The 25,671-nt window shown below is 45.6% G+C and overlaps 2 protein-coding genes and 1 long non-coding RNA gene across 8 annotated transcripts in view; 1 reads left to right on the forward strand and 2 right to left on the reverse strand.

Moving 5' to 3' along the window:
• The window catches only part of EXOSC3 (exosome component 3), a 31,620-nt gene extending 25,898 nt beyond the window's left edge, over positions 1-5,722 (reverse strand). For 4 of the 5 annotated variants that reach the window (XM_032164192.2, XM_058445220.1, XM_032164193.2 and 1 more), the window contains exons 1-4: positions 5,307-5,713; positions 4,504-4,653; positions 2,571-2,722; positions 1,277-1,499 (exon numbers count right to left, since the gene is read on the reverse strand). In XM_032164192.2, coding sequence (XP_032020083.1) covers positions 1,298-1,499; positions 2,571-2,722; positions 4,504-4,653; positions 5,307-5,630 — 828 coding nt within the window. In that variant the 5' untranslated portion in view covers positions 5,631-5,713 and the 3' untranslated portion in view covers positions 1,277-1,297. Of the gene's footprint in view, positions 1-286; positions 1,500-2,570; positions 2,723-4,503; positions 4,654-5,306 lie in introns of those variants that run through there. The other variant, XM_032164195.2, reaches the window with a different exon arrangement.
• A 13,536-nt stretch (positions 5,723-19,258) lies between these two features.
• Positions 19,259-23,620, reverse strand: LOC131384329 (uncharacterized). Its single transcript, XR_009215059.1, has 2 exons — positions 23,496-23,620; positions 19,259-19,737 (listed from the first exon to the last, which is right to left on the reverse strand). It is a non-coding gene; the product is annotated as an uncharacterized LOC131384329 (long non-coding RNA).
• Positions 23,620-25,671, forward strand: part of DCAF10 (DDB1 and CUL4 associated factor 10) — a 67,497-nt gene continuing 65,445 nt past the window's right edge. For both annotated transcript variants that reach the window (XM_032164196.2, XM_032164197.2), the window contains exon 1: positions 23,620-24,235. In XM_032164196.2, coding sequence (XP_032020087.1) covers positions 23,697-24,235 — 539 coding nt within the window. In that variant the 5' untranslated portion in view covers positions 23,620-23,696. The remainder of the gene's footprint in view (positions 24,236-25,671) is intronic.

The raw sequence follows: 25,671 nt of genomic DNA on the forward strand, positions 1-25,671 counted from the left end.
AAAACCAAATACCAAATGTTCCCACTTGTAAGTGGGAGCTAAGCTACAGGTAAGCACACAGAGTGGTATAACAGACACTGGAGACCCAGAACGGGGTAGGGGAAGGATAAAAAACTACATACTGGGTACAATATATAGTACCCAGGTGACTGGTACACCAAAATTTCAGACTTCACCACTATACAATTCATCCATGTAATCCAAAACCACTTGTACCCCTAAAAGCTATTGAAATAAACCGTCCAGTCCTTAGAAAAAAAACATCATTAGAAACACACAAAGCTCCTTGGTCTTTATCAACAAATAGATAAACAATGAGTTCTATAATCTCTTTGATCCAAAAAGGACTTTCTATGGATAGGCTTCAGGGGATCTGTATCTCACGTATTCTCAGACGTCTAGAAACCAAGAATCACTGATGTGGATCACCTGGCAGTCTTTTTTTTTTTTTTTTTAAACCTCTAAAGGTTTTAGTTAATATACTAAATAGCATAGAAGAGTTTTCTATGCTTAGCTCCTAGGAAATGATTTTAGCAAAATAAGACTTGGCCAGATTGGGATTCAGAAATCCTCATAGTGTTAATTTAATGATAAAACTATATCAAAAATATGTAACATGAAATATGTGACTAATGAATTTTTAATGGAAGTTGTGAAATGTATCATGCTGTTTGAAGTAGACAAAAGTATATTACAAAGTAGCATATAAGCTATAATACTATAATTTCAATTTGATGAACATAGAGAATGCAGGCCAAGTTAAACTCTGTGCCTCAGTTTCAATTATGAGGATAAGTGTCTTCTGCAGTTAGTAAGAATAAAGGAGTTTAATCCATGCAAAACACAATACTTGGTAAATGAAAAAACACGGTATTTCGTTATATACTCACCCGCTGAATAATGGGACTACAGGTGACATTTCTTTGCTGCTTTATACTTATGTACTCTACATTTCCTCTGGTGAACCTGGCTTACTGTTATAATCAGAAAATTATTTTACTGCTGACCTCCAGTTAATTATGGAAGCTGTGGCAATTACTAAGGGAGTTAACTCCAAATAAACCCTAATACTGTTTAGTAAACTTTATTGTACCGAACAAAAAAAATGATTTTGCAATGATTTTCTCTCCCACGAAAGCATGGGTGAAAACCAGTAACTTATAAAAATACTTTAGGACTCTAATAAGATAATACATACATTCACACCTTATCTTCTGAGTATTTAAATGGGGGAAGTTCACCTGGAAAAACCCATAGTTTTTTTGCCTCAACTGACCTGTAAAAAAGTCCACCTGTATCAACTTTCTGCCAATCTGGAGAAGATCTGTTTTCTTTGATCTGACGTCATGTGTTCACAAGCTTCTAAAATGTTTGCCAAAATTAAAGTCTGCTGGATGGTTTTTGCCTTAACCCATATTCTTCCATTCATTCCAAATACTATCTCCAGTGGATAGAGTTTTCCCACTTCCTGTATGATTTCACAATCTGGAGCTAATAGCCTGGTGGGAAGAGAAAAGAAAATGAAACTTAATGAAGTGGCAAACGTGTGTCCGGACTCTCCTTTAGAATGTGATTCCTTTTGTGAGCAGTTCTCCATAGCTATTCAACAAGAACAAGGCACATGACATTTGCTGCCTCCTTTCTTCCAAGAAGAAACTTTACACTGTTCAAAGATATACCAGAGATTACAGAGGGGCTATCCCTTACAAAGAAATTAAACTCCCTAGGTTACCAACTTTGTAAAAGTCATTCCCCTAGATTGTCAGAGCACTTTAATTCTAGACTGGGAATCGTAACTTTTTTAATCTACAGTGCTAAAAGACACTTTTATTTTCCTGGCCATATTATTTTCGTGTTAAATTCAGTACTTGGAGAGGAACATTGGCTCTTTCAAACCATAAGGGTGCTGCTTGGTTAATAACATGCTTCTCTGATGTCCAAACTTAATTCTCCAGATCTTTAGGATATGTAGCAAGGAGAGGCATACAAGATAGCTCTGAACTTCACTGGTTCTAGGAGTAAAGCCCCTGAATATGGCACAGCTTTGGGTGGGTAAAATTCTAAACACCAAAAAGAGAATCTGCCTCAGTGTGAACTATTAAACTTACCAGGACCAAGTGTCAGAAGCCTTCTGTGAATGTCTACATAACCTGGAACATCACAATCTAAGCTGTGTGTGACCCCCCTAATTAGAAAAAATTGATAATTTTGTACAACTGCAGACTGCATCTGTATTCAAGTGACTCAGAACAGGGGAAAGGCCAGTTTTCACATTTGGGCTGAGTCAAATAAGCAGCAGGCCTGGGAGGGAAGACATGAATACAGAGTAAGGGATTAAAGCATGAAGTATTAGCCCACCAGAAACTACACAGTCAAACACATCTGAATTTGATGTTTCCAAGAAGATAGGATTAACTCCATGAGTTTCCAAATGTGTTAAAATGGATACTGATTTCTAACTTTGAGGAGAAATTCAAATGTTACAAAGAATCTGAATCCTGAAGATTAACCAACTTTCCAAGAATGTATAATTATAAAAGGCAGGCAAGCCAGCAGACATCAGGACTTACTTTCTAATTAAGCCCAGAGTCACTTTAAAAAGCAGACCATCCTGTCCAATGACACCCATTCCATTGGCTCGTCCACAGCTGTCAATACAGACCATCTCTGGTTCCATGTCTTTATTAGCAACCACAAATTGGCCATAGATGAGATCTCCAACCTACAATGATATTAAAAACCAGTTCATTTCCTCTCAGCAAACTACAGGTGCTACTATTGGTTCTTTCTCACAGGCATCAATGCCAGCCACCTACAGTTCTGCGGCTAAGGGAATGACTGCACTATAGGATTCCCACAGTCACTTTGGAGTTGAGTCTTGGGGAAAAAAAGGAACACACGTATCATTCCCTTTCACCAACTAGGAAATTACAGATGAGGAGCCATCTCAGGGCCAGAGAACACCTCTATATTGCACTGTCCAATATGGTAGATAGCCAATTGTTTAAACTTACATTTAAATTAAAATTAGATATTTAAAATTAATTTCCTGAGTTGCATTAGCCACATTTCAAGTGCTCAACAGCTAGTGGCTACCATACTAATTAGTGCAGATAAAAAACAGCATCACTGTAGAAAGTTATATTAGGTGGCACTACCCTAGAGAATTACAGATTTACAGAAAAAGGAACGAACTCTGGCATGCAATCATTCAAAGCAAAACCAAACAATAATTCACTGACACTTCTCCCTGCAAGATTTACTTAAAAACCTCATAGAGCTAAACTTCAAAGGGATGAAGCTGAGGAAATGGAGAGTGAACTCATTCTGTTCACTCAACAAAACGTATTAAGTACCTACTGTTTGTTGGTGACTATGTAAACTAGAAAGGAAAAAAACATTCTCTGCTTTTCAGAAGCATTTGGTCTTGGAGGGCAGTGGGGAGGTACATATAAACAAACCTCAGTCGAGGCTAAATCCAGTAAGTGCTAGAGCAAAGATATGAGAAAAGTGACAACTGGAGATGGCTTTACAGAGGTGGTCATGTTTAGCCTAGGTCTCAAAGGATGAGAATGTGTTCCATAGGGTGCGAAGGGATGGTGCAATCAAGACAGAGAGAACAGCATGTGCAAATAAGGGCAAGAAATTGAGTTTAATGGCGTTTGGTGTGACTTGAGTATGGCTGTATGAAAGATATAATTAGGGATGAGGAAAGACACCTGGAGTGTAATGCCAAGGAATTCTGTAGATTTTGGAGAATCTTGTTTTTTCTTTTCGAGAAAGTGACCGTGTGAGGATGTCAGCTCTCAAAACCCTGGATAGTGAGGTAAAAGCATGGAGGCAGGGATTAATGAAGAAGTGACTGAGACCAGTCAAGAGGGAGCTGAAGCCTGAACTTTCGAAGTGGAGATAAAGGGACGGATATGCCAAAGATCAGAGACAGAATCAAATAAGATCAAAATAGGATTAAGCAACTAAATTTGCATGAGAAGTGAATGAGAAGAGGCGAAGAAATCACTAAATTTCGGGCTGGATAGACAAGGTGGTGTGGCTATGCTACCTGAAAAGCTCCAATTGAAAACCCGAGGTAACAATATTACTCCTCTATCAGCTTCTAGGACCTACAGCCAGGATGGATGGATAGCTGATAATGTCAATTTGCACCACCTGTCCCTCCTCTAAGCCTACAGCAGACATCCTTGTCCAGAGGATATGGACATAACAAATAATGGCGAGGACAGATACAACCTTTCAACTCAGTAGAAATGAAACATCCCAAGAACAAATGTAGCCAATGTAAAATAAATTGTAAATGTAAAAAAATAATAATTATGTGGCTCTGATCCCGGAGCATCTGAAGAAACTCTTGGAGCCTGGGGCAATTATATACATGCTCAGAGATCTAGGTCATGCTTTAGAGACAATTCAGATAGCCTTCTGGATATTTGAGTGTTCTAGGGAATGGATGTTTCTTACTTTGAAACCAAAGGCTCCCATAATTACCTGCACATTTGGTCTGTTTCTTTTAGTTGCACCTTCAAATGACAAGTAAGACAAAGAAGCTGGCTCACTCCCTCCAACATCAACTTTGAATATATCTCCAGATTTAGCTGTCACTATGCCAATCACATGGTCTCCTTTTACTGGAACATACTACAAAAGGAAATAGAATGAGAAAACAGCCATAAATGACAAGATACCATTGGAAGATACCTTCAGCAAGTCCTTTGTGGTTATTGTCATTAAAGAGAAAGAAATCTGATCAAATGCCACTTTCGGTAAAAGAAAATCACATCATAAAGTGTCGGGTGTGCAGCTTCTGGCAATCTGTTGAGTCCAAACCCCATTATCTCTGAGGCACCCCAACCAGTAAGTCCGTAGCTTTGTGGCATAAATCCAGTGGCAAAGGAATCCTTACAACCAAGGAAGCCCATTCCATACACAATTTTTTCTATATGAAATTCTTACCTATTCTAGGTGAAATTAACTCCCTATGACATCCACTCATTGAGCCTAGTCCTGCCCTCTGAGACTCCAAAGGGCAGGCCTGCTGTGGGGTTTTGAAGACTATAATCATGACTCACGGTCTCCAAACGTTTTTCTCTCCTGGTTGCCCTTCTCAGGCTATGTTCCTATTGTTCACGGTCCCTCTAAAGGACATGCAGAAGTGGGCACAAGACTACGGTGGCTCTAGGTTTGCCCGAACAAAAGAGGGCCTCAGGGTCCCAACCCTTCTTTTGGGAGGTCTTCTCAAAGCAGGGCTACCACTCTCACTGCCGCACCACCCCTCCGGAGTCCCAGCTCACCCGCTTCTGCTGAGAGTCCACCCAGTAAACACCGCCGCCGCTGCCACTGCCGGGGTCCTTGTGACGGAGGCGGCCGCACTTGGTGACCAGCAGGCGGTCCCCACAGCGCCGAAGGCCCGGACCGCATACAACGCGCACACGCGGGCGCGCTCCAGCATTCAGGCTCAACGGTCGCTCCCCTGCACCCCCAGGGCCTTCCGCGTCCTCCTGTTCCGGCAGGAGCAGCTCCTCACCCGGGAGCACCACCTGACCTAGTGCTGTGCGTGCAGCGCGCGCCCTGCTGCCCGCGAGAGATTCAGCCGCGACAGACGTAGCTTCGGCCATGGCAGGCGCCACCAAACACCGTTTCCGGTACCCGCCTTCCGCTTCCGCTCCGCTTCCAACACCCGCCCTTGAGGACTTTCCGTTTCCGGCAGTAGCGGTCCGCTGGATTTGGACCAGTTTATGAAGCTTAATGGCCGTCAGCTCACGGGTCCCTGTCCAAGGTGGCAGTGATTGTCTGTGGCCGGCCACCTATCTTACAGCCTGGCCGCGGGTCGGTATGAAAACCGCGCAGCTTGGTCCATCGAGAAGCCTCCACTTCCAGTGTCTCGGGTCGCGTGTTTTGTGACCGGTCGCATCGTGCAGATACGAGATACTCCCACTTAAGAGTTTCTTGGGATCTCTGGAAGCTGAGCAGAGGGGCTTTGAAAATTGGACGCTGGGGCCGGGCGCGGTGGCTCACGCCTGTAATCCCAGCAGTTTGGGAGGCCGAGACGGGCGGATCATTTGAGGTCGAGTTCAAGACCAGCCTGGCCACCATGGTGAATCCCTGTCTCTACTAAAAATACAAAAATTGGCCGGGCGCGGTGGCTCACGCTTGTAATCCCAGCACTTTGGGAGGCCGAGGCGGGTGGATCACGAGGTCAGGAGATCGAGACCACGGTGAAACCCCGTCTCTACTAAAAATACAAAAAATTAGCCGGGCGTGGTGGCGGGCGCCTGTAGTCCCAGCTACTCGGAGAGGCTGAGGCAGGAGAATGGCATGAACCCGGGAGGTGGAGCTTGCAGTGAGCCGAGACTGCGCCACTGCACTCCAGCCTGGGCGACAGAGCGAGACTCCGTCTAAAAAAAAAAAAAAAAAAAATACAAAAATACAAAAATTAGCCGGGCGTGGTGGCAAGCACCTGTAATCCCAGCTACTCGGGAGGCTGAGACAGGAGAATCACTTGAACCTAGGAGGCGGAGGTTGCAGTGAGCCGAGATGGTGCCACTGCACTCCAGTCTGGATGACAGAGTGAGACCCTGTAAAAAGAAAAAAAAAAAAAAGGGAAACTGGACGCTAGGTGGGTTCATGGGCCCTTCTTTCTGACTCCGCCCTCAGAAAAGTGGCTGACCTTTTAACAGGAAAAGTAGTTTGTTTCAAAATAAATAAAACCTTCTTCGTTGTTAGAGATCTAGTAACATTTAGAAAACACAGAGAAAAATAAAAGAAGAAAATAAACGATGTTTTAGTCTTGCCCGTTTTTCTCCCTTGCTACACTGTAGTTCTGATTCTTTAGAGCCCAAGGTGTGGCATGAAATAGGTAATACCTGATGAATGAAGGAATATATTCCTTTGGTGTGTTATTTCTCCCTAGACTTTTTCCCCCTGCAAATATACATATTTCACGTGCTTGCGATAGCCCTACATGGCCTGGAATATCAGTAACTCAAATTTCCCTGGAGCACACTTAGTTGCCCACGTGAGAAGCAGTTGAATTCCAAGCCCAAAGAGCTTCCAATCATCTGACTTTTGGGGTTCTTATTTTAAATCACCATTTTCTCTGTCAACCCTAACCTTCAATTACTGCTTGATCAGATTCTCCAGCAGTGGTAGAGTTCCTAGGGTCTGGGAGGCCGTGACTGACCGATGGCCTTTAGCTGCCCTCCCTTTCTACTGCTCATCTCTTTGAGGCACCTGCTTCCAACGTAATTTTTAGATTTCTTTTCTTTTTTTAGACGGAGTCTCACTCTGTCTCCCAGGCTGGACTGCAGTGGCACCATCTCGGCTCACTGCAACCTCCGCCTCCCAGGTTCAAGCAATCCTCCTGCCTCAGGCTCCCGAGTAGCTAGGATTACAGGAGTGCACCACCACACCTGGCTAATTTTTGTATTTTTAGTAGAGACAGCGTTTCACCATGCTGGCCAGGCTGGTCTTGAACGCCTGACCTCAAGTGATAGGCCCACTTTGGCCTCCCAAAGTACTGGGATTACAGGCATGAGCCACCGCGCCCGGCCGAATTTTTAGATTTTTTAGTATGATTAAGACAGATCATCTCTAACACACCCTCCAAATTTGGCAAGCCATTTTCCCCTGGGTATAGTAAAAGGCCAACAAATAAAAGGAGCTCCCACCTCCAGGTTAGTTTCCCTGGCAAAAGTGGGAGCTCCTGTGGCAGGGACAGCATAAATTGTGCTCTCTTCCCCACTCCAGAAGTATTCGATGACCACGCCTGCCTCAATCTTGGCAGGCCCAAGGCCATGGCTCAAGGGCGCTCAAGGACCTCACATTCCGGCCAAGCAAACAGGCAGGTCGGGGAAAGTTCTCTGGACCGTCCTTGATACACCCCATGTCGGTAGTGAAGTCTCTGGAAGAAACTTGGCCCAGATCTAGCGGCGGAGCCCTATGAGGCCCACTACCCAGTGGGGGCCGCACGTGGCGAGCGGTGTAGCTCTCTCGCGGGTCAAAGCAGATGAAACAGGGAGGCCAGGAGGAGAGTCTTCTCACGACCCGAAGGCGGTGGCTGGGCGGGGCTCCACTCCTGAACACCTACCTACCACCTTGACACGCCCAGAGCGGGTGGGGCGCGCGGGACCGCAGCCTGCCCACCACGCCGCGCGCAGCCGAGGAGGTGTTTCGCCACCTCACGGTCTCGCTCCCTGGCGAGAGTGAGCACCCGGTCCTGGGCGGCGGGAGCCCTAGGCCGCGAACGAGTGTCTGGAACCCGGCTTCAAGCCGTCGAGGGCGCGCGGGTGGGTTCTAGCGTCCCATGGGTCGCGGTTCGCGTTTTCGGGCAGCGCATGCCTCCTCTCCTGGTTATAAAAGTGGGAACAGTGCAACGATTGGGGAATGCAGAGGAGGCCAGAGCCCGGTGCAGGCGGCGTGCGCGCTTTGCTCTCTGCCGGTGCGTGTGTTTGCTTGCCAATCGCGAGGTGGATTACGCCCGTTCTCTTCAGAGGCTTAGGGGTTTCGAGGCGAAGCAGTCGAGACTGCTCACCTTTCCAGTGCCTCTGGCCTACGTCTCCCCATTCGGAGTGTAACCAGGTCTCTTGAGATTTAAGTACTCTGGCATTTTTTAGTAACTGAAGTATTGAAAATTCCGTTTGGTGTTGTTTTTTTTTTTCTGTTTTGCTTTTTTGTTTTTGAGGCAAAGTCTCGCTCTGCCGCCCAGACTGGAGTGCAGTGGTACGATCTCGGCTCACTGTAACCTCCACCTCCCAAGTTCAAGCGATTATCTTCCCTCAGCCTCCCAAGTAGCTGGGATTACAGGCATGCACCACCACGACTGGCTAACTTTTGTATTTTTAGTACAGACGGGGTTTAGCCATGTTGGCCAGGCTGGTCTCGAACTCCTGACCTCAAATGATCCACTTGCCTCGGCCTCCCAAAGTGCCAGGATGCCGGACGTTAGCCACCGCGCCCGGCCATCGTGAAAATTCTGATCAGGCCCTTGCCTGCATGCACATAGTAAGCGCTCCTGTTTTGCCCAATATCTCTTGTTCCCACAATATAATTATAAAATGCGGTTGTCCTGTTTGTCTAGCAGGAGGGATAACTTCAGGGTCATGAAAATATTTTGCAGAAGGAATGAATGCCATTAAGGACTTTTTGACCGGCTGCTGACACCCATAAGTCTGGTTGCTGAAAGTTTTATCTGAGACAGTAGAGACACAGATTTTTCCCCTCTGTTCCCGGAAACTCTCCCTCCCTCACACCCTACCCCATAAAAATGCCTGCTGTCATCTCTTTCTTAAGCAACATTTGAGAGATCTTGCTCTTCCGCCTTCTCGCTTTGGCCCAATTGAACAAACCTTTCTCTATCTCCAAGCACCTGTGTCTTAGCGTTTGGCTTCAGCTCTGCATCAGGTACATGAGCCTGAATTTGGGGTTACACAGCATTAGTATGACACTTGGGGAAATTGCCAAATTGACCTTTGGAAAGGTTGGACCAGAGTGTAGCTTTCTGGACTCCTCCCAGAACTTCCTCTTCATAACTAATCCTTGCTAGTGTAGAAGTTAGAAAGGTGGCATCTCACGGTTGCTTTTCTTTACCAACTGGTGAGGTTGAGCATTTGTTCCTTTTAACCAACACTAGTCGAGCATTTGCTTTCAGCCAGGAATTGAGCTGGGGAGGCGGCTGAGTCCTGGTCCCTGCCCTTGGGGAAGTTCACTGTCTCCACATGAAGATAGCAAGTGTTAAGGTGGATGCAAAAACCTGAATAGAGTGTCAGCCCTGAGGGTACAGAGGATGAAATAGTTATCTCTACATGGAAGAAAGGCAGGGGTCAGGATAGGTGTTACAAAGAAAGTGATAATTTGAGTGAACCTTTAATATTTTTTAGTTTACTAGTTTCTAAAATTATAAATGAACTACATGCTAATTTACATACTGAAATTAACCGTAAAAGTCCATGAAAGTATTGTTAACATCTTTATTCAAATACAGGATTTAATCTAAAAACATAAATGCCCACAGTTATCACTGCACAAATGAGAGACTACTTGCTACAGATGTTTTTACACAAGAATCATAACTTCTCAAACAGGATTTATTGTAAAAAGTAAAAGAACACTTTTTTTTTTTTTTTTTTGAGACAGAGCCTTGGTCTGTTGCCCAAGCTGGAGTGCAGTGACATGATCTTGGCTCACTGCAACCTCCGCCTCCCAGGTTCAAGTGATTCTCCTGCCTCAGCCTCCCAAGTAGTTGGGACTACAGGCACGCACCACCACGCCTGGCTAATTTTTGTATTTTTAGTAGAGACGGGGTTTCGCCATATTGGCCAGGCTGGTCTCGAACTCCTGACCTCAGGTGATCCGCCCACCTAGGCCTCCCAAAGTACTGGGATTACAGGCGTGAGCCGCCACACCTGGCCCAGAACACACTTTTTTCTTACCAACTACTGTTTTAAATGTGTTAGCAATTCCATAAAATATAGTTTCCTCACCATCATTCCCCAAATCTGAACTACATTCTGTTGGCTAGATTCTTATGTGGAATAACATTCAAGTTTGGTCTTGGTGTATCACAATACAGGATTGATTTTAAATACTCAAAATTACATGGTTTTCTGGTTTCCAACAGCTTTGCCATTTATCTGCATTTCTCAAATAAGGAAACATCTTTCTAGTTCATGTTTATTTTCATTTTGTAGTGTATGTGTGTGCCTGTGTCATGACACCCTTTGTTAGAGAAGAGCCCCAACCTCCTAGAGAATGGCAAGAAATAACAAGACTCCAACAGAGATGACTAAGCAAGAAAGCAGGTTCACCAGCCACAACTCCATTGGTACCAATGTAGATGAGATTTGGTGGATCAGATGAAGAAATTTGTTATTCAACACAGCATACAGTAGGAGTATCAGCATGGTAGCACTGGTTGGCCTGTCCTCAAGTCCTATGGAGTAAATGCAATGGGCCCGGACAGTGGTTGCACATGCAGTGGTTTGCACCATGACTGAGGGATCCAGGGCAAAGGGCCTAGCATCTTTTGTAGCAAGTGGCACACCAACCAGCCTCCTTCCCTGAGGGAGTGAGCTGTTGTATGGTAGTTATGCTGTGGTCATCTTAACCTAGTTAAATGCCAACGTGACTAGCTAGAAATGGTTCAGTATTAGGGGAAAGTTAGGCCTTGTGTTTGGCATACTTAGCAAGCACATGCAGAGATGCTCAAGGCCACAGCAAACTGCCTTTCCCAATAGAAGTCAAGGCCTGTCATCATCTGACTCTAGCTTATCTCTGCAGTGTCATCGCATGCAATTTTTTTTTTAGCGCACTAAGTTTTTTTATCATTCTGGACTATTCAGCAAGGCCACTTTAGCTGTTGTATTCTTCTAGCTACTGATTCTCTCCTCTTATCTCCTGCCACACAGCAAGATTCCTGAGCACAGACAATAATGCTCAATAAATGTAAGGATGAAAGGGCCTGAAATTGTGACAACTACATAAGAAAACTGTGTGTCATGATGCTATTAAGGGACTATTCATTGAATTCCTTCTATATACAAGGTCCAGGCATAGATGGATCCATGGAAAAGCTTAAGATATCTTCATCAGTCCAGGTCTAATCAGGAGACAAACTATGCTCGTTTGAATAAAGACAGTTTAATATATAAGGAATTATTAGCTATAACAGAGTATTGGAATAATGAAGCACTGGCTAATAAGAACTAGAGAGCTTTAAAGAGTATAGCAATAGCAGATATAAGGAACAGCTGCTACTCTAATGCTGTGAAAGAGTTCCCAAGGAGGAGCCTCTTGCCTCCAGCCAGGGCCGATTGAGACCCTTTTGAAGAGAGCATGGCTATGGCTCATTAAATGGCAAGAAGTCACTGGGAATCTTCCAGTGGAACTTCCCATAAATCCACCCTCTAGAATTTTCTGGCACTTTTAGGTTGCTGAGGAAACGTATTCACGGGGAGGGGTCTCCTGGAAGCCTCTGCTATAAAACTGCCCAATAGGGTGCTAAGGAACACTGCTGGCTGCTGAGTGTTTCTGGCCACCAATCAAAGCAGGAACAGATGCTGGAGAAGCTGCTGTGATGCAGAAGTGTGCCATTGAGCACAACTGGACCAGGAAGCAAAACCCATTCCTCCTGAAATGCCTCTTCAGGGCCTTCTACCTATAAAGCATATCATCACGAAAGAGAACAAAGGAAAAAAATTTAAGGCTCAGATCCATTTTCTCAGAGCAGTCAGTGAAGGATGAATTTAGACCTGAGAGACAATACATTGATAACTAGCACAAGGTCTCATGAGGTGGTGTATTAGTCCATTTTCATGCTGTTGATAAAGACATACCCAAGACTGGGAAGAAAAAGAGGTTTAATGGACTTACAGTTCCACATGGCAGGGGAGGCCTCACAATCATGGCGGAAGGCAAGGAGGAGCAAGTCACGGATGGTAGCAGGCAAATAGAGAGCTTGTGCAGGGAAACTCCCATTTTTAAAACCATCTGATCTTGTGAGACTTATTCACTATTCTGAGAACAGCACAGGACAGATCTACCCCATAATTCAATCACCTCCCACCAGGTTCCTCCCATGACACATGGGAATTGTGGGAGTTACAATTCAAGATGAGATTTGTGTGGGGACACAGCCAAACCATATCAGGTGGTAATATCAAATTCATCAGTAATAGCAATAAGGTAGAGTCTGCCCATTCCCAGATGGCTTCACTGGTGAATTATACCAAACATTTAAATAAGAATCAATACCAGTTATCACAAACTCTTACAAAAAACAGAAGAGGAGGGAACACATCCCAATTCATTTGATGAGGCCAGTATTACCCTGATATCAAAACTAAAGACATCACAGGAAAAGGAAACTATTCTTTTCCTTTATGAATCAATATCCTGTATGAATACAGACACAGAAATCTTCAATAAAACACTAGCAAACTGAATCCAGCAACATAGAAAGGACTGTATACTGTGACCAAGTGGAATTAATCCCAAGTATGCAAGGTCTTTTAACATCTGAAATTAATGTATTATGCCATCTCAATAGACGCAGAAAAAGCATTCGAGAATGTCTAACACCCTGTCGTGATTTAAAAACAAAAACAAAAACAAACCTCAATAAATAGGATTAGAAAAGAACCTCCTCCATTTGATAAAAGGCATCTATGAAAAACCCACAGATAACACTTAATAGTGAAAGACTGAAAGCTTTGCACTAAAGACCGGGAATAAGACAAGGAAGTCTGCTCTTGCCATTTCCATTCACCATTATACTGGGGGTTCTGTCCAGGGTAATTTGGTAAGTAAAAGCAATAAAAGATATCTAGATAGGAAAGGAAAAATTAAAACCATCTATATTTGCACATGATGTGATCTGGTACATAGAAAATCCTAAGGCACCCACCCACCCACACAAACACACACACACACACACACACATACACAAAACCATTAGAACTAACACTAACAAGTTCAGCAAGTTTGCAGGATATACAAAAATTAATTATATTTCTGTACCCTTGAAATGAACAACCCAAAAATAAAACTTGAAAAATAATTCCACTATATAGCATCAAAGAAAAGAAAATATTTGGGAATTAATTCAACAAAAGAAATGTCAAACTTTTTTTTTTTTTTAATTTGTAGAGATGGGAGTCTCACTATGTTGCTCAGCCTGATTTTGAACTTCTGGGCTCAAGCAATCCTCACATTCAGCCTCCCAAAGTGTTGGGATTACAGGCATGAGCCATTGTGCCTGGTCAGAAATGTCAAACTTAAACTCTGAAAACTACAAAATATTGTTAAAGGGAATTAACAAAGATCTAAATAATTGAAAAGGCACCCCACCCCATTTTTGTGGTTCAGATGATTTAATATTATTAATGGGAGGTCATGGCAGGACGACTGCTTGAGCCCAGGAGTTCCTGACCACCCTAGGCAACAAAGTGAGACCACATCTCCACAAATAACAATAATTTAAAAAAATGTTGCTAAGATAACACTATTCCCAAAATTAAAATACAGATTCAATCCAATTTTTCTCAAAATCCTAACTGCCTTCATTGCAAAAAATGACAAATTGCTCCTAAAGTTTGTATGGAAATTCAAGAGACTCAGAATAGCCAAAACAATCTTGAAGAACAAAGTTCTTCTTTTGTGAGAACAAAAGAACTTATATTTCTGATTGCAAAACTTACTACAAGGCTACAGTAATCAAGACAATGTTGTATAGGTATAAGGATAGATATAGATTAATGGAATAGAATTAAGATACAGAAATAAACCGTCATCTTCAGCTAAAAGTTGAGAGATGGGAAAAAATATTTTTAAAAAACCCTTCAAGCTTACAATCAGCTGATTTTTTATACAGGTGCCAAGACAATTCAATGGGGAAAGAATAATGTTTTCAATACATGGTGTAAGCACAACTGGATATACACATGCAAAAGAATGAAGTTGGACCCCTATCTTAAACTATATAAAAACATTAAATGATTGAAAGGCCTAAATCTCAGAACTAAAATTATAAAACTCTTAGAAGAAAATGCAGAGGCAAATCTTTGTGACCTTAGATTTGACAGTGGTTTCTTAGATATTATACCACCAGAAGCACATTCAGGAAAAAATTGAAAAATCTGACTTTATCAAAATTAGAACAGATAACTCACTGAATAGGAGAAAATATTTAAAAATTATATGTCTGATAAGTGACATGTATCTAGAATATATAAAGAACTTTACTACTCAATAATAAAAAGATAGATGACCCAATTTAAAGGTGGGCCAAGGATCCAAACAGACATTTATTCAAAGGAGATATATGAACAACCAATAAGCATATGAAAAGATACTCAGTATCATTAGTCATCTGGGAAATTCAAATTAAATCACAATGAGATATCACTTCACCTCCACTAGGATGGCTACAATCAAAAAGACATTATAACCAGTGTTGTTGTGGATATAGAAATTTCGGAACACTCATCTTGCTGGTAGAATTGTAAAATGGTACAGCCACTTTGAAAACTGAAAAACAGTTTTGCAGCTTCTTAAAAAGTTAAACATAAAGTAACCATATAACATAGCAATTCCAGCCAGGGGCGTGGTGGCTCATGCCTGTAATCCCAGCACTGTAGAAGGCTGGGCAGGATGATCACTTGAGCCCAGGGGTTTGAGATCAGCCTGAGTAACAGAGACCCCATCTCTGAAAAGAGAAGGGAAGGGAGAGGAAGGGAAGGGAAGGGAGGGAAGGAGAGGGGAAAGGGGGGGGGGAGGGAGGAGGGAGGAGAGGGGAGGGGAGGGAAGGGAAGAGAAGGGAGAAAGAAAGGCAGAGGCAGACAATTCTACTTCTAGGATATACCCAAGAAAATTGAAAGCTTATGTTTACACAAAAACTTAGACATGAATGTTCATAGCATAATGATTAATAATAGCCAAAAGTATAAATAATGCAAATGTCCAGCGACTGATAAGTGAATAAACAAAGCATGGTATATCATACAATAGAATATTATTTAAACCTAAAAGGGACTAAATGCTAATATGTGCTACAATGTAAAATTAATCTAGAAAATATTATGCTAAGTAAAAGGCCACATATTATATTATTCCATTTATATGAAATGCCTTCAAACCATGGAGATACAAAGTTGATATTTAGTTGCCAGAGGCTGGAGAGATGGGTGAATGAGTCATTGTTTCATGGGTACAGAGTTTCAGTTTGGGAAGATGAAAAAGTTCTGGATATGGATGGTGGTGATGGATGCACAACAACATGAATGTACCTAGTATCACTGAACTGTATACCTAAAAATGATTAAAATGGTAAATTTTATGTTTATATATATTTTACCACAATAAAGAATTATTTTCACAGAAAAAGGAGAGAGAGAGAGAGAGAGAGATGAATTGAATGTGGCAAAATCCTAATAATGGAATCCGGATGATGGGCACATAGTTTTTTTTTTAATACTCTTCTCTGTAATTTTGTTTGAAAATTTTTCATAACTAAAAACATAATATGGAGACAGGCAAAATAGATGTCTTCTTGATGACAATTCAGCCTGATGGGGCAAATATATGGAAAAACTTGTTGCAAAACAAATAACAAACACAGCTTTGACCATGCCTTTCTCCTGCCTGAAAGCCCTCTGAGAGCATCATATCACCTACAGGGAAAAAACTAAGACTCTCTGTGACCCTCTCTTCTCCTCACCTTGCCACCTCATCCTGCTTCTCCCTGACCTCCATTTCTTGAACAACACCAAATCCCTTGTAAATTTCCCAAACATGCCCTGATCTGTGCCATTCTTCATGCCATGTATGCATCCTGCTTAACAATCCAGGCTCCCTCCCTCTGCTTAACCTCTCCTTAAAAACTGGCTTGATCACCAGCTCCTCCAGGGAGTATCTTCTGACCCTCTGTTGAACTGTCCCTCATCTGTGTTTCCATAGCTCACTGTCCATAATTTATCATAGCATCAAACACACCAGACTGAAACTACCAAATCTGTGCAAATGCACATACACACTCAGATCCCAAGAACCTAGAAACCAGTATATCAAAGGCATTGTGTAAACTCTGTGAAAGAGTTTCTGTACCAGGGAAAGCTCCACTAACTTTTAAACTTGCTAGGTATTTCTCCAGCTTTATGAACATTTAATGTCAGATATCCCTGCAGAGACCACTTAAAAGTTTACTTTTGCTCTAGGCTGAAAACAGTATGCCTGAGGAAAAACAGTAACATGACTTACACCTTAGAAAATATCCACTTTTAGTTGTCACCTAAATAGTGCAGGTAATTTTGAGTCTACAAGGCTTCTGAAAGAGAGCAGTGGATGCCAGGTGCTTGGGAGTGGGGGTTGGGGGGTGGAAATGGGACTTCATGCCTAAGTATACGACGTTTCAGTTTGAGAAGATGAAAAAATTCCTACCCATTGCCACCTCCAGTTCCCATCTGAAAAGACAACCACCTTCATCTACAGCTCTTTTCTCTGATATTTTACCTCAATGTTTAAATATAATACATTGATATTGCTTGATTTCTTAATTTTTTTTTTTTTTTTTTTTTTTTGAGACGGAGTCTCGCTCTGTCGCCCAGGCTGGAGTGCAGTGGCGCGATCTCGGCTCACTGCAAGCTCCGCCTCCCGGGTTCACGCCATTCTCCTGCCTCAGCCTCTCCGAGTAGCTGGGACTACAGGCGCCCGCCACCACGCCCGGCTAATTTTTTGTAATTTTAGTAGAGACGGGGTTTCACCGTGGTCTCGATCTCCTGACCTCGTGATCTGCCCGCCTCGGCCTCCCAAAGTGCTGGGATTACAAGCGTGAGCCACCGCGCCCGGCCATTGATTTCTTAATTTTAAGAGAATGTGTTGACTTCCTGACAAGGTAGATGTGGTTTTGACTCTTCCTATTTCCACACTCTTCATCCCTCCCTCTCCACGCTTTGCTAACACTGGCATAGTTACAGCACAATTTCTGGTTAAATCAGAAGCCATTTTTTACAATATTACCAGTGCAAATATTGTTATCTGCCTTGACAGATTGTACATTTTACACAATCCTTTATTTTTCATGGAGTTGGTGATTGCCTCATTTCAGTCCATTGCTTGTTATTCTATATACTTTGTTAATTTCTTCCACTACTCTGGCATTGGAGTCTTTTGCCTCACCTTAATAGATTCCAACATTCCATTTCCATTTTTCCTCTGGAGACTTCCCACTCTGTGCTCCTCCCACTTTGGGGGGGGGCTGCTCTTCAGGACTGCTGCACAGCTGTCTTTTCATTAGTTGTGGTAAAATATGCATAACAAAATTTATCATCTTAACCATTTTTACATGTACATTCAGTACATACATAGTGTTAAGTATATTCATACTGTTGTGCAACCATCACCACCATCCATCTCCAGAACTCTTCTCATCTTGCAAAACTGAAATTCTGTACCCATGAAACAATACCTCCCCATCCCCACCTCACCCTAGTCCCCGGCATCCACCATTCTTCTTTGTCTCTGTGAATTTGACGACTCTACGTACTGCATAGAAGTGGAAACATACAGTATATATATCCTTTTGTGACTGGCTGATTTCACTTGGCATAATGTTCTCAAGGTTCATATATGTTGTAGCATGTGTCATATTTCCCTCCCTTTTTGTACACCTGTCTTTTATACCTTCCTGCACTGCTCTCCTTCTTAGATCCACTTAGATCACTTTTATTCCACTTTCTTGCCTTATCTGTCCATTTTGCTAGAGGTCCATAACCTCCGGTATCTTCTTAAATAAAGAGAATATGAGGCTGGGCACAGTGGCTCATGCCTGTCAAACAGAGTGACTCTGTCTTTTCTCAAAGATCTACTGATGGCCACACAAAGTATCTCCTTGCTGTGTTAGGTATATCGTCCTATGTCCTATTTCTTGTGGCATCATTGAGCCCACAGCAGGCCTCATTTTGAACTTCCACATGTGGCATTTTTTGAAAAATCTGTAGCTGTGGCAATACTGAGCTTGCATTTCCTCATAGTTGCCAAGTTATGGCTGCCCCCAGTAACGGGAAATTTAGAGACAATGCTTGCAAAGCTCCTGCCAGTAAGCCTGGTGAAGCACTTACTCAACAAATGGAAGTTGTTCTTTTTCATGGGATTACAGTTATTCAAAGGTTCGGAATTTAACAGTGTTCAGAAGAAAAGGGGAGCCAGACCTGATATTTGTAGATTGGCTTGGATTTGGAGGTTTTTAAAAAATACTATTGAGTTGCCATCCTTGGCAAGGAGCTTGCATGTACAGTGATAGCTGTAGATCCAAGCCAATTTACAGATGTGTGTATAGCATCTGGTTATGAGCATGGAACCTGGAGCTAGATTGCCTGGATTTGAATCCTGGCTTTACCACTCTCAGGCTGACTTTTCTTTTTTGTGTCTGTGTTTTCTCATCTCTAAAATGGGGATAATAATCATACCAACATACCTTGAGTTTTGAGTTAATATATAAGAACCGGCTTAGCATATTAGGCACATACTAAACATTATATGAATGTTTATTATTTTTCAATAAGCTTATATGATAGAATCACTTTACTCAGCATAATATTAGGCACATACTAAACATTATATGAATGTTTGCTTTTTATTTTTCAATAAGCTTATATGACAGGATCACTTTACTCCTTGAGTACATTGTTTTCTTTGGGCTACAGAAGGCTCCCTGGTTGAAAGGACACATTTGTTTTCTTGGTTGTCATTCCAATTCTTTTTTTTTTTTTGAGATGGGGTCTCACTCTGTTGCTCAGGCTGAAGTGCAGTGGGGTGATCATAGCTCATTGTTACCTTGAACTCTTGGGCTCAGGGGATCCTCCTGGCTCAGCCTTCCGAGCAGCTAGAACTGCAAGCATGCATCACCACACCGGAATGATTTTGTTATTTTTCATAGAGAGACAGAGTTTCATGATGTTGTCCAGGCTGGTCTCAAACTCCTTGCCCTCAAAAGATCTTCCTGCCATTTGAGCTTGGGAGGTTGAGGCTGCAGTGAGCCATGACTGTATTACTATACTCCACCCTGGTCAACAGAGTGAGACCCTGAAAAAAAAAAAAGATCCTCCTACCTTGGCCTCCCAAAGCACTGAGATTACAGATGTGAGCCACTGTGCTAGGCCCTTGATTCTTCTTGTCAGTGCGTAAGTCCTGGTTCAGGTATTGTGCAAGTGATCATCCCACAGGAAACTGAAACTGAAATTGAGCAGCCATCATTCTGGTACCTCAAGGGACTCTACAGGAAGACCCTAGGGGGACTCTGCCAAGAACAAGTCTAACCTGTTCTGAGTCCGTCTCTTTTTATGTATCTGTACCTCCTCCTACCGTCAACTTTCTTTCTCACCCTCTACCCCAAATCTGTTCTCTCTCTCATGGCTGCTGCTTTCTCATGATTTCTCTTACTCCTTTGGTTTGCTCAGGACTCCAGTGGCCTCACTCTGCCTTATGACTTTTTTTTTTTTTTTGGGGTTTTAAAAAAAAATTTTTTTTTTTGCACACAAAACAATAAACATTTTCTAAAAGTACATACAAACAAAAAGATGCATATCAAACATATTAGGAAGGTTGCCCATGGGAAGACGGGGAATAGAAATGGGGGGTGGGAATTAAAGAAAATAAATGAGAGAGGGACTTTGTATGGATCAATGATAATAACTCAATCCTCTATTTGACAAAGAAGAAGGAGAAGGAAGAGGAAGAAAAAGAAAGTGGGATAAAGGATCAGAAAGGGAGGAAAATAGAAAAAATTAGAGTACGACTCCAGGGTAGACCTGTTTTGTTGTCGCTTGGCTGGTTGGTTGGTTGGTTTGTCAGTTGTATTTTTTATATGTTTCGCCATGTTGGCCAGGCTGGTCTCAAACTCCTAGCCTCAAGTGATCAACCCGCCTTGGCCTCCCAGAGTATTGGGACTACAGGCGTGAGCCACCACGTCCAGCCCCCACATTGCTTCTGGCCTCTGTGGTAGACCTCCCCGATGAGGTGGCCAGGCAGAGGCGCTCCCCACATCCCAGACGGGGCGGCCAGGCAGAGATGCTCCTCACTTCCTAGACGGGGTGGCGGCCGGGCAGAGGGGCTCCTCACTTCCTGGACGGGGCGGCCGGGCAGAGGCGCTCCTCACATCCCAGACGATGGGTGGCCGGGCAGAGGCGCTTCTCAGTTCCCAGACGGGGCGGCCGAGCAGAGGTGCTCCTCACAACCCAGAAGGGGCGGCCGGGCAGAGGCGCTCCTCACTTCCCAGACGGGGCGGCCGCGCAGAGGCGCTCCTCACTTCTCAGACGGGGCGGCCGGGCAGAGGCGCTCCTCACTTCTTCCCAGACTGGGCGGCCGGGCAGAGGCGCTCCTCATTTCCCAGACGGGGCGGCCGGGCAGAGGCGCTCCCCACTTCCCAGACGGGGCGGCCGGGCAGAGGCGCTCCTCACTTCCCAGATGGGGCGGCCGGGCAGATGCGCTCCTCACTTCTTCCCAGATGGGGTCACATCTAGTGGGCTGCGCCTGGCCAAGGGGTCTTCACATCCAGTGATGTGGCAGGAGCGGCCGGGTAGGGGCGCTCCTCACATCCCAGACGATGGGTGGCCGGGCAGAGGCGCTTCTCACATCCCAGACGGGGTGGCCGGGCAGAGGCGCTCACTTCCCAGACGGGGCGGCCGGGCAGAGGCGCTCCTCACATCCCAGAAGGGGCGGCCGGGCAGAGGCGCTCCTCACTTCCCAGACGGGGTGGCGGCCAAGCAGAGTCGCTCCTCACTTCCCAGACGGGGTGGCGGCCGAGCAGAGTCGCTCCTCACATCCCAGACGATGGGCGGCCAGGCAGAGACGTTCCTCACTTCCTAGCCGGGGTGGCGGCTGGGCAGAGGCGCTCCTCACCTCCCAGACGGGGCGGCCAGGCAGAGAAGCTCCTCATAACCCAGACGATGGGCGGCCAGGCAGAGACGCTCCCCACCTCCAGACGGGGCGGCGGCCGGGCAGAGGCTGCAATCCCAGCACCCTAGGAGGGCAAGGCAGGCGGCTGGGAGGCGGAGGCTGCAGTGAGCCAAGACCACGCCACCGCACTCCAGCCCGGGCAACACCCAGCACCGAGTGAGCGAGCCTCCGTCTGCAGTCCCAGCACCTTGGGAGGCCGAGGCGGGCAGACCATTCGAGGTCAGGAGCTGGAGACCAGCCTGGCCGACATGGCGAAACCGCGCCTCCAGCCAAAGGAGAAAAACCAGGGAGGGGTGGTGGCCAGGGCAAGAGAATCACGGGAGCCTGCAGCGAGCCGAGTGTACTCCAGGCTGGGCCACAGAGGGAAGAAAAGAAAGAAGAAAAGAAGAAAGCAAGGAGGAAGGGAGGGAGGGAAGGAGGGAGGGAGGAAGAGAGGGAGAGTGGGAGGGAGGAAGGAAGGAAGGAAGGAAGGAAGGAAGGAAGGAAGGAAGGAAGGAAGGTGCCTTATGACTTTTCAATCCCAACCATCATGGCCAACTGCCTCACTTCTGATTTCCCAATTCAAATTCCCAAGAGCATGAGTCTCTATGGGCAACGACCTTTGGTCTGGCAGCCTCCTAGACCAGTGGCTAATCTATAGCCTGGTTACTCAAATAGTTGTCCTACCCTGGCTATTAGGCAAGGAAAGCTAGGTAACAGCTACAAAATTCAACAGCCTAGGACTTCTAGGATAGGTTCAGTAGAATATATGTGCTGGCATACATATGAAGAGTGTGAACGCCAGGCAAGTAGGCTGCTACAGTAGATTGGACCCATCCAGTGGGTCTCCAGAGAAGTAGAACCAATAGGAGATATAGATATAAGAGAACATTTAGTATGGGAATTGGTTCATATCATTGTAGAGGAGTCCCATGATCTGCAGTCTGCAAGCTGGAGAACCAGGAAATCTGGTGGTGTAATTCAGTCCGAGTCTGAAGGTGTGAGAATCAGGAGCTAATGGTATAACTCCCGGTCCAAGACTGAAGGCCTGAAAACTGACGATGAGACCCCAAGTCCAAAGCCCGCAGAACCGAGTTTTGATGTCTAAGGGCAGAAGATGGATGTACCAACTTAAGAGAAAGTAAAATCACCCCTTCTGCCTTTTTGTTCCTTTTCAGTCTTTAATGAATAGGATGATGCCTGTCCACACTGGTGAGGGCAGATCTTTTATTGATTCAAATGCTAATCTGTCCTGGAAACACCCTCACAGGCACACACAGAAATAATGTTTTTCCAGGCTATCTGGGAACCTCTTAGCCCAGTCAAGTTGACCCAGAAAAGTAACTATCACTTATTTGCCATCTTTCATTTAAGCCCAGATACACAGACCTTGGGTAGCACATCCAAACCTGTTTCCGCTCAGTCTCTCATTTGCCTTGTGACAAATAGGTTTTGGAAGAAGTTGCCTGTGGTCACCCTGAACTTGTTGTGCCTTTAAGAGTTGGGCATGCTGGCCAAGCGCGGTGGCTCATGCCTGTAATCCCAGCACTTCGGGAGGCCGAGACGGGTGGATCACGAGGTTCAAGACCAGCTAGGCCAAGATGGTGAAACCCCATCTCTACTAAAAAATACAAAAAATTAGCCGGTCGTGGTGGTAGGCGCCTGTAATCCCAGCTGCTCGGGAGGCTGGGGCAGAGAATTGCTTGAACCCGGGAGACGGAGGTTGCAGTGAGCCACTGCACTCCAGCCTGGGCGACAGAGCGAGACTCCGTCTCAAAAAAAAAAGAGTGGCATGTCACCTATTCTGTGTGGCCTGCACGTAATGCACTAATTCTTAATCCCTCGCTGATCCCAGTGTAAAGTGGAGACACCAGTACATACTCAGCCTCACAGGACTGACTGGTCAGGCCACTCATCCCCAGGCACGCAGCCACCGGTCACTGACAACTACAGACTGACTCTCTGCCACCCACATCAGGTGCCCAGATGATAACGCCCCATATAGCCCAGCCCCCGGTATCCTCAGTCGCTCACACAGGTGACTACTCACTCCCTACCTCCGTTCCCGGGGCTGCAGCGCCCCAGACCCGGCGGTGTCTCAGCTTTCCCGGTCCCCGGCGGACGATAGCCGAGGGGCGGCGCGGGTTTCCAGCCGGTGGGGTTAGGCCGCTGCACGCCGGAAGTGGCAGCTGAACGGGGGGCACTGAGGTGTCGGCCGGCGGGGCAGTGGCCCGGAGCGGGGGGCGGGGGCATTGGTCATGTTTCCCTTTGGGCCCCATAGCCCTGGAGGGGACAGATCGGCCGGAGCCGGGGCTGAGGAGCCGGCGCCCCACGAGGGGCAGGCAGCAGCCACCAGGCCGCCCTCGCCGCTGCATCCCGGGGCTGATGCGACCCATCCCCCTCCACCCGCCCGGAGCCCTCGCCGCCCCGGCGCCCCATCGCTGTTCCCGGCCCCGCGTTCCGGAGAGCTAGGGCTGCCCGGAGCTCCGGAGTCCTCAGCTGCCTCCGCCCAGGGAGAGCCATCACCTCCCTCCCCTCCGCGCCGGCGGCCCGGGGCAGACTGCAACGCCGACGGCCGGGGCCGTCACGGCCTCGGCGCGGGCCTGGGCGGCCCTGGCGCCAGGCTGTTCGGGTGGCTGAAAGAGCGCAGCCTGGGCCGCGGGCTGTTCGTGGACCCGGCGCGGGACAATTTTCGCACCATGACTAGCCTCTACGGTTCCATCCACCCCGCGGACTCGGTGTACCTCAGCACCCGCACCCACGGCGCCGTCTTCAACCTCGAGTACTCGCCCGACGGGTAAGCGCGGCCCCTCGGAGGGCGGGCGCCCGCCTCCGCCCGGCTCAGCTGCCAGCGGACGGCCGTCCTGGGCTCGCCTCCCCCGCCCGGGCCGAGGTTAGCGAGGCCGTTTGGGGCCGCTGGCCTTCGTGCCTCCGGGCACTTTCTGAAGCGCGTTCTGGCCCTTGGAACCCCCAGCCCAGCTTTTTGAGGCAGGCAGGCGGGGCCCCACTTGCTCGCCGTCAGGACTTGGGCTCTGTGAAGGAGAAATGCCCGAAGCCACACAGCGGACCTGTCAGAGCCAGCCCACAACTGGGGCTTTCTGGTACACAGTAGGTGCTCAGTAAATACATTTTGAATAAATGCCCACTTTCTCCCCATCATCCTAGGCTCACGTTTTCCTACCTAAACCTGTGTCGGGGTAGGAAGGCTGTAGATTCCTTGCACTCTGTACCTGAACTTGCCGCCATGATGGGGCAAGTGCGTTCCTTTGCTCAAGGAAGATACAGTACTAAGACACTGTAGAGACGTGGCTTTCATGATTTGGGTCATTTGTGAAGTCCCCAGGCTAGACTACCGCCCTTTTCTTGGCTGATTAAATATTTATTGTATGGCTTTGCTTTAACGGGAACTTTCCAAAATCGTATCTATTTAAAACTTTGTCAGTACAAAAGTCCGCCATCAAAAGAAAAAATTTGCACAGTTCCACCATGTGGTGACATAGTTAATGTAATTCTTACCCCATCAAAGCCTCTCGGTTGCTAGTTGTTTACTCAGTTGATCATTCATTCATTCTGTCATTCGGTATGTATTTGTTGAGCACTTGCTATGTTCCAAATGCAGGAGTAACCGTGCTGAGCAAAACCAGCTAATGGCACTGTTTTCATTGAGCCTGGGACTTAATGGTTCAACTAGATAGTAGATAGCCTTACTAAATAATGCATAAAATATATTTGTTAATTGAGATAAAGTCTTGAAGGAACCTGTTATGGACACTGTGTTCACGGATTCCCTGAGGAAGTGACACCTAAATGAAAATAAAAATGAGTAGGAAATAAATTAGTCAAGATAGGGTTGGGAAAGGGATAGAAGTATTTCAGATGGAGATGATTGGTATGTCAAAGGTCGTAGAAGGGCAGCATGTCGTGTTACAGAAGGTGGAAAAAAATAGGTTTACAAAGCAAAAAATTTTGCTGAAGAAAGACCTACAGTTGCTAAGGAAGGAGCAAAGCAATAGAAGCAGGAGTTACTGTGAGCAAGTAGACTCTATTCCATTTCAATGATGGAAGTGCTTCCTAATCACACGTGGTGCTGGGATCTCTGGGGTCTCAACAGCAATTGGTTGGAGCATGTATCAGTGGATGCACACCTGAATAAGGTGGAAAACTGGTGAGAGGAGCAACTATTTTGCTGAAACTTATTCATGGAACCTCGCAGCCTCCTTCCTTCAGTCAAGC

Source organism: Hylobates moloch, unplaced genomic scaffold (genome assembly GCF_009828535.3).
Source record: "Hylobates moloch isolate HMO894 unplaced genomic scaffold, HMol_V3 SCAFFOLD_10, whole genome shotgun sequence".
Classification (NCBI taxonomy): domain Eukaryota; kingdom Metazoa; phylum Chordata; class Mammalia; order Primates; family Hylobatidae; genus Hylobates; species Hylobates moloch.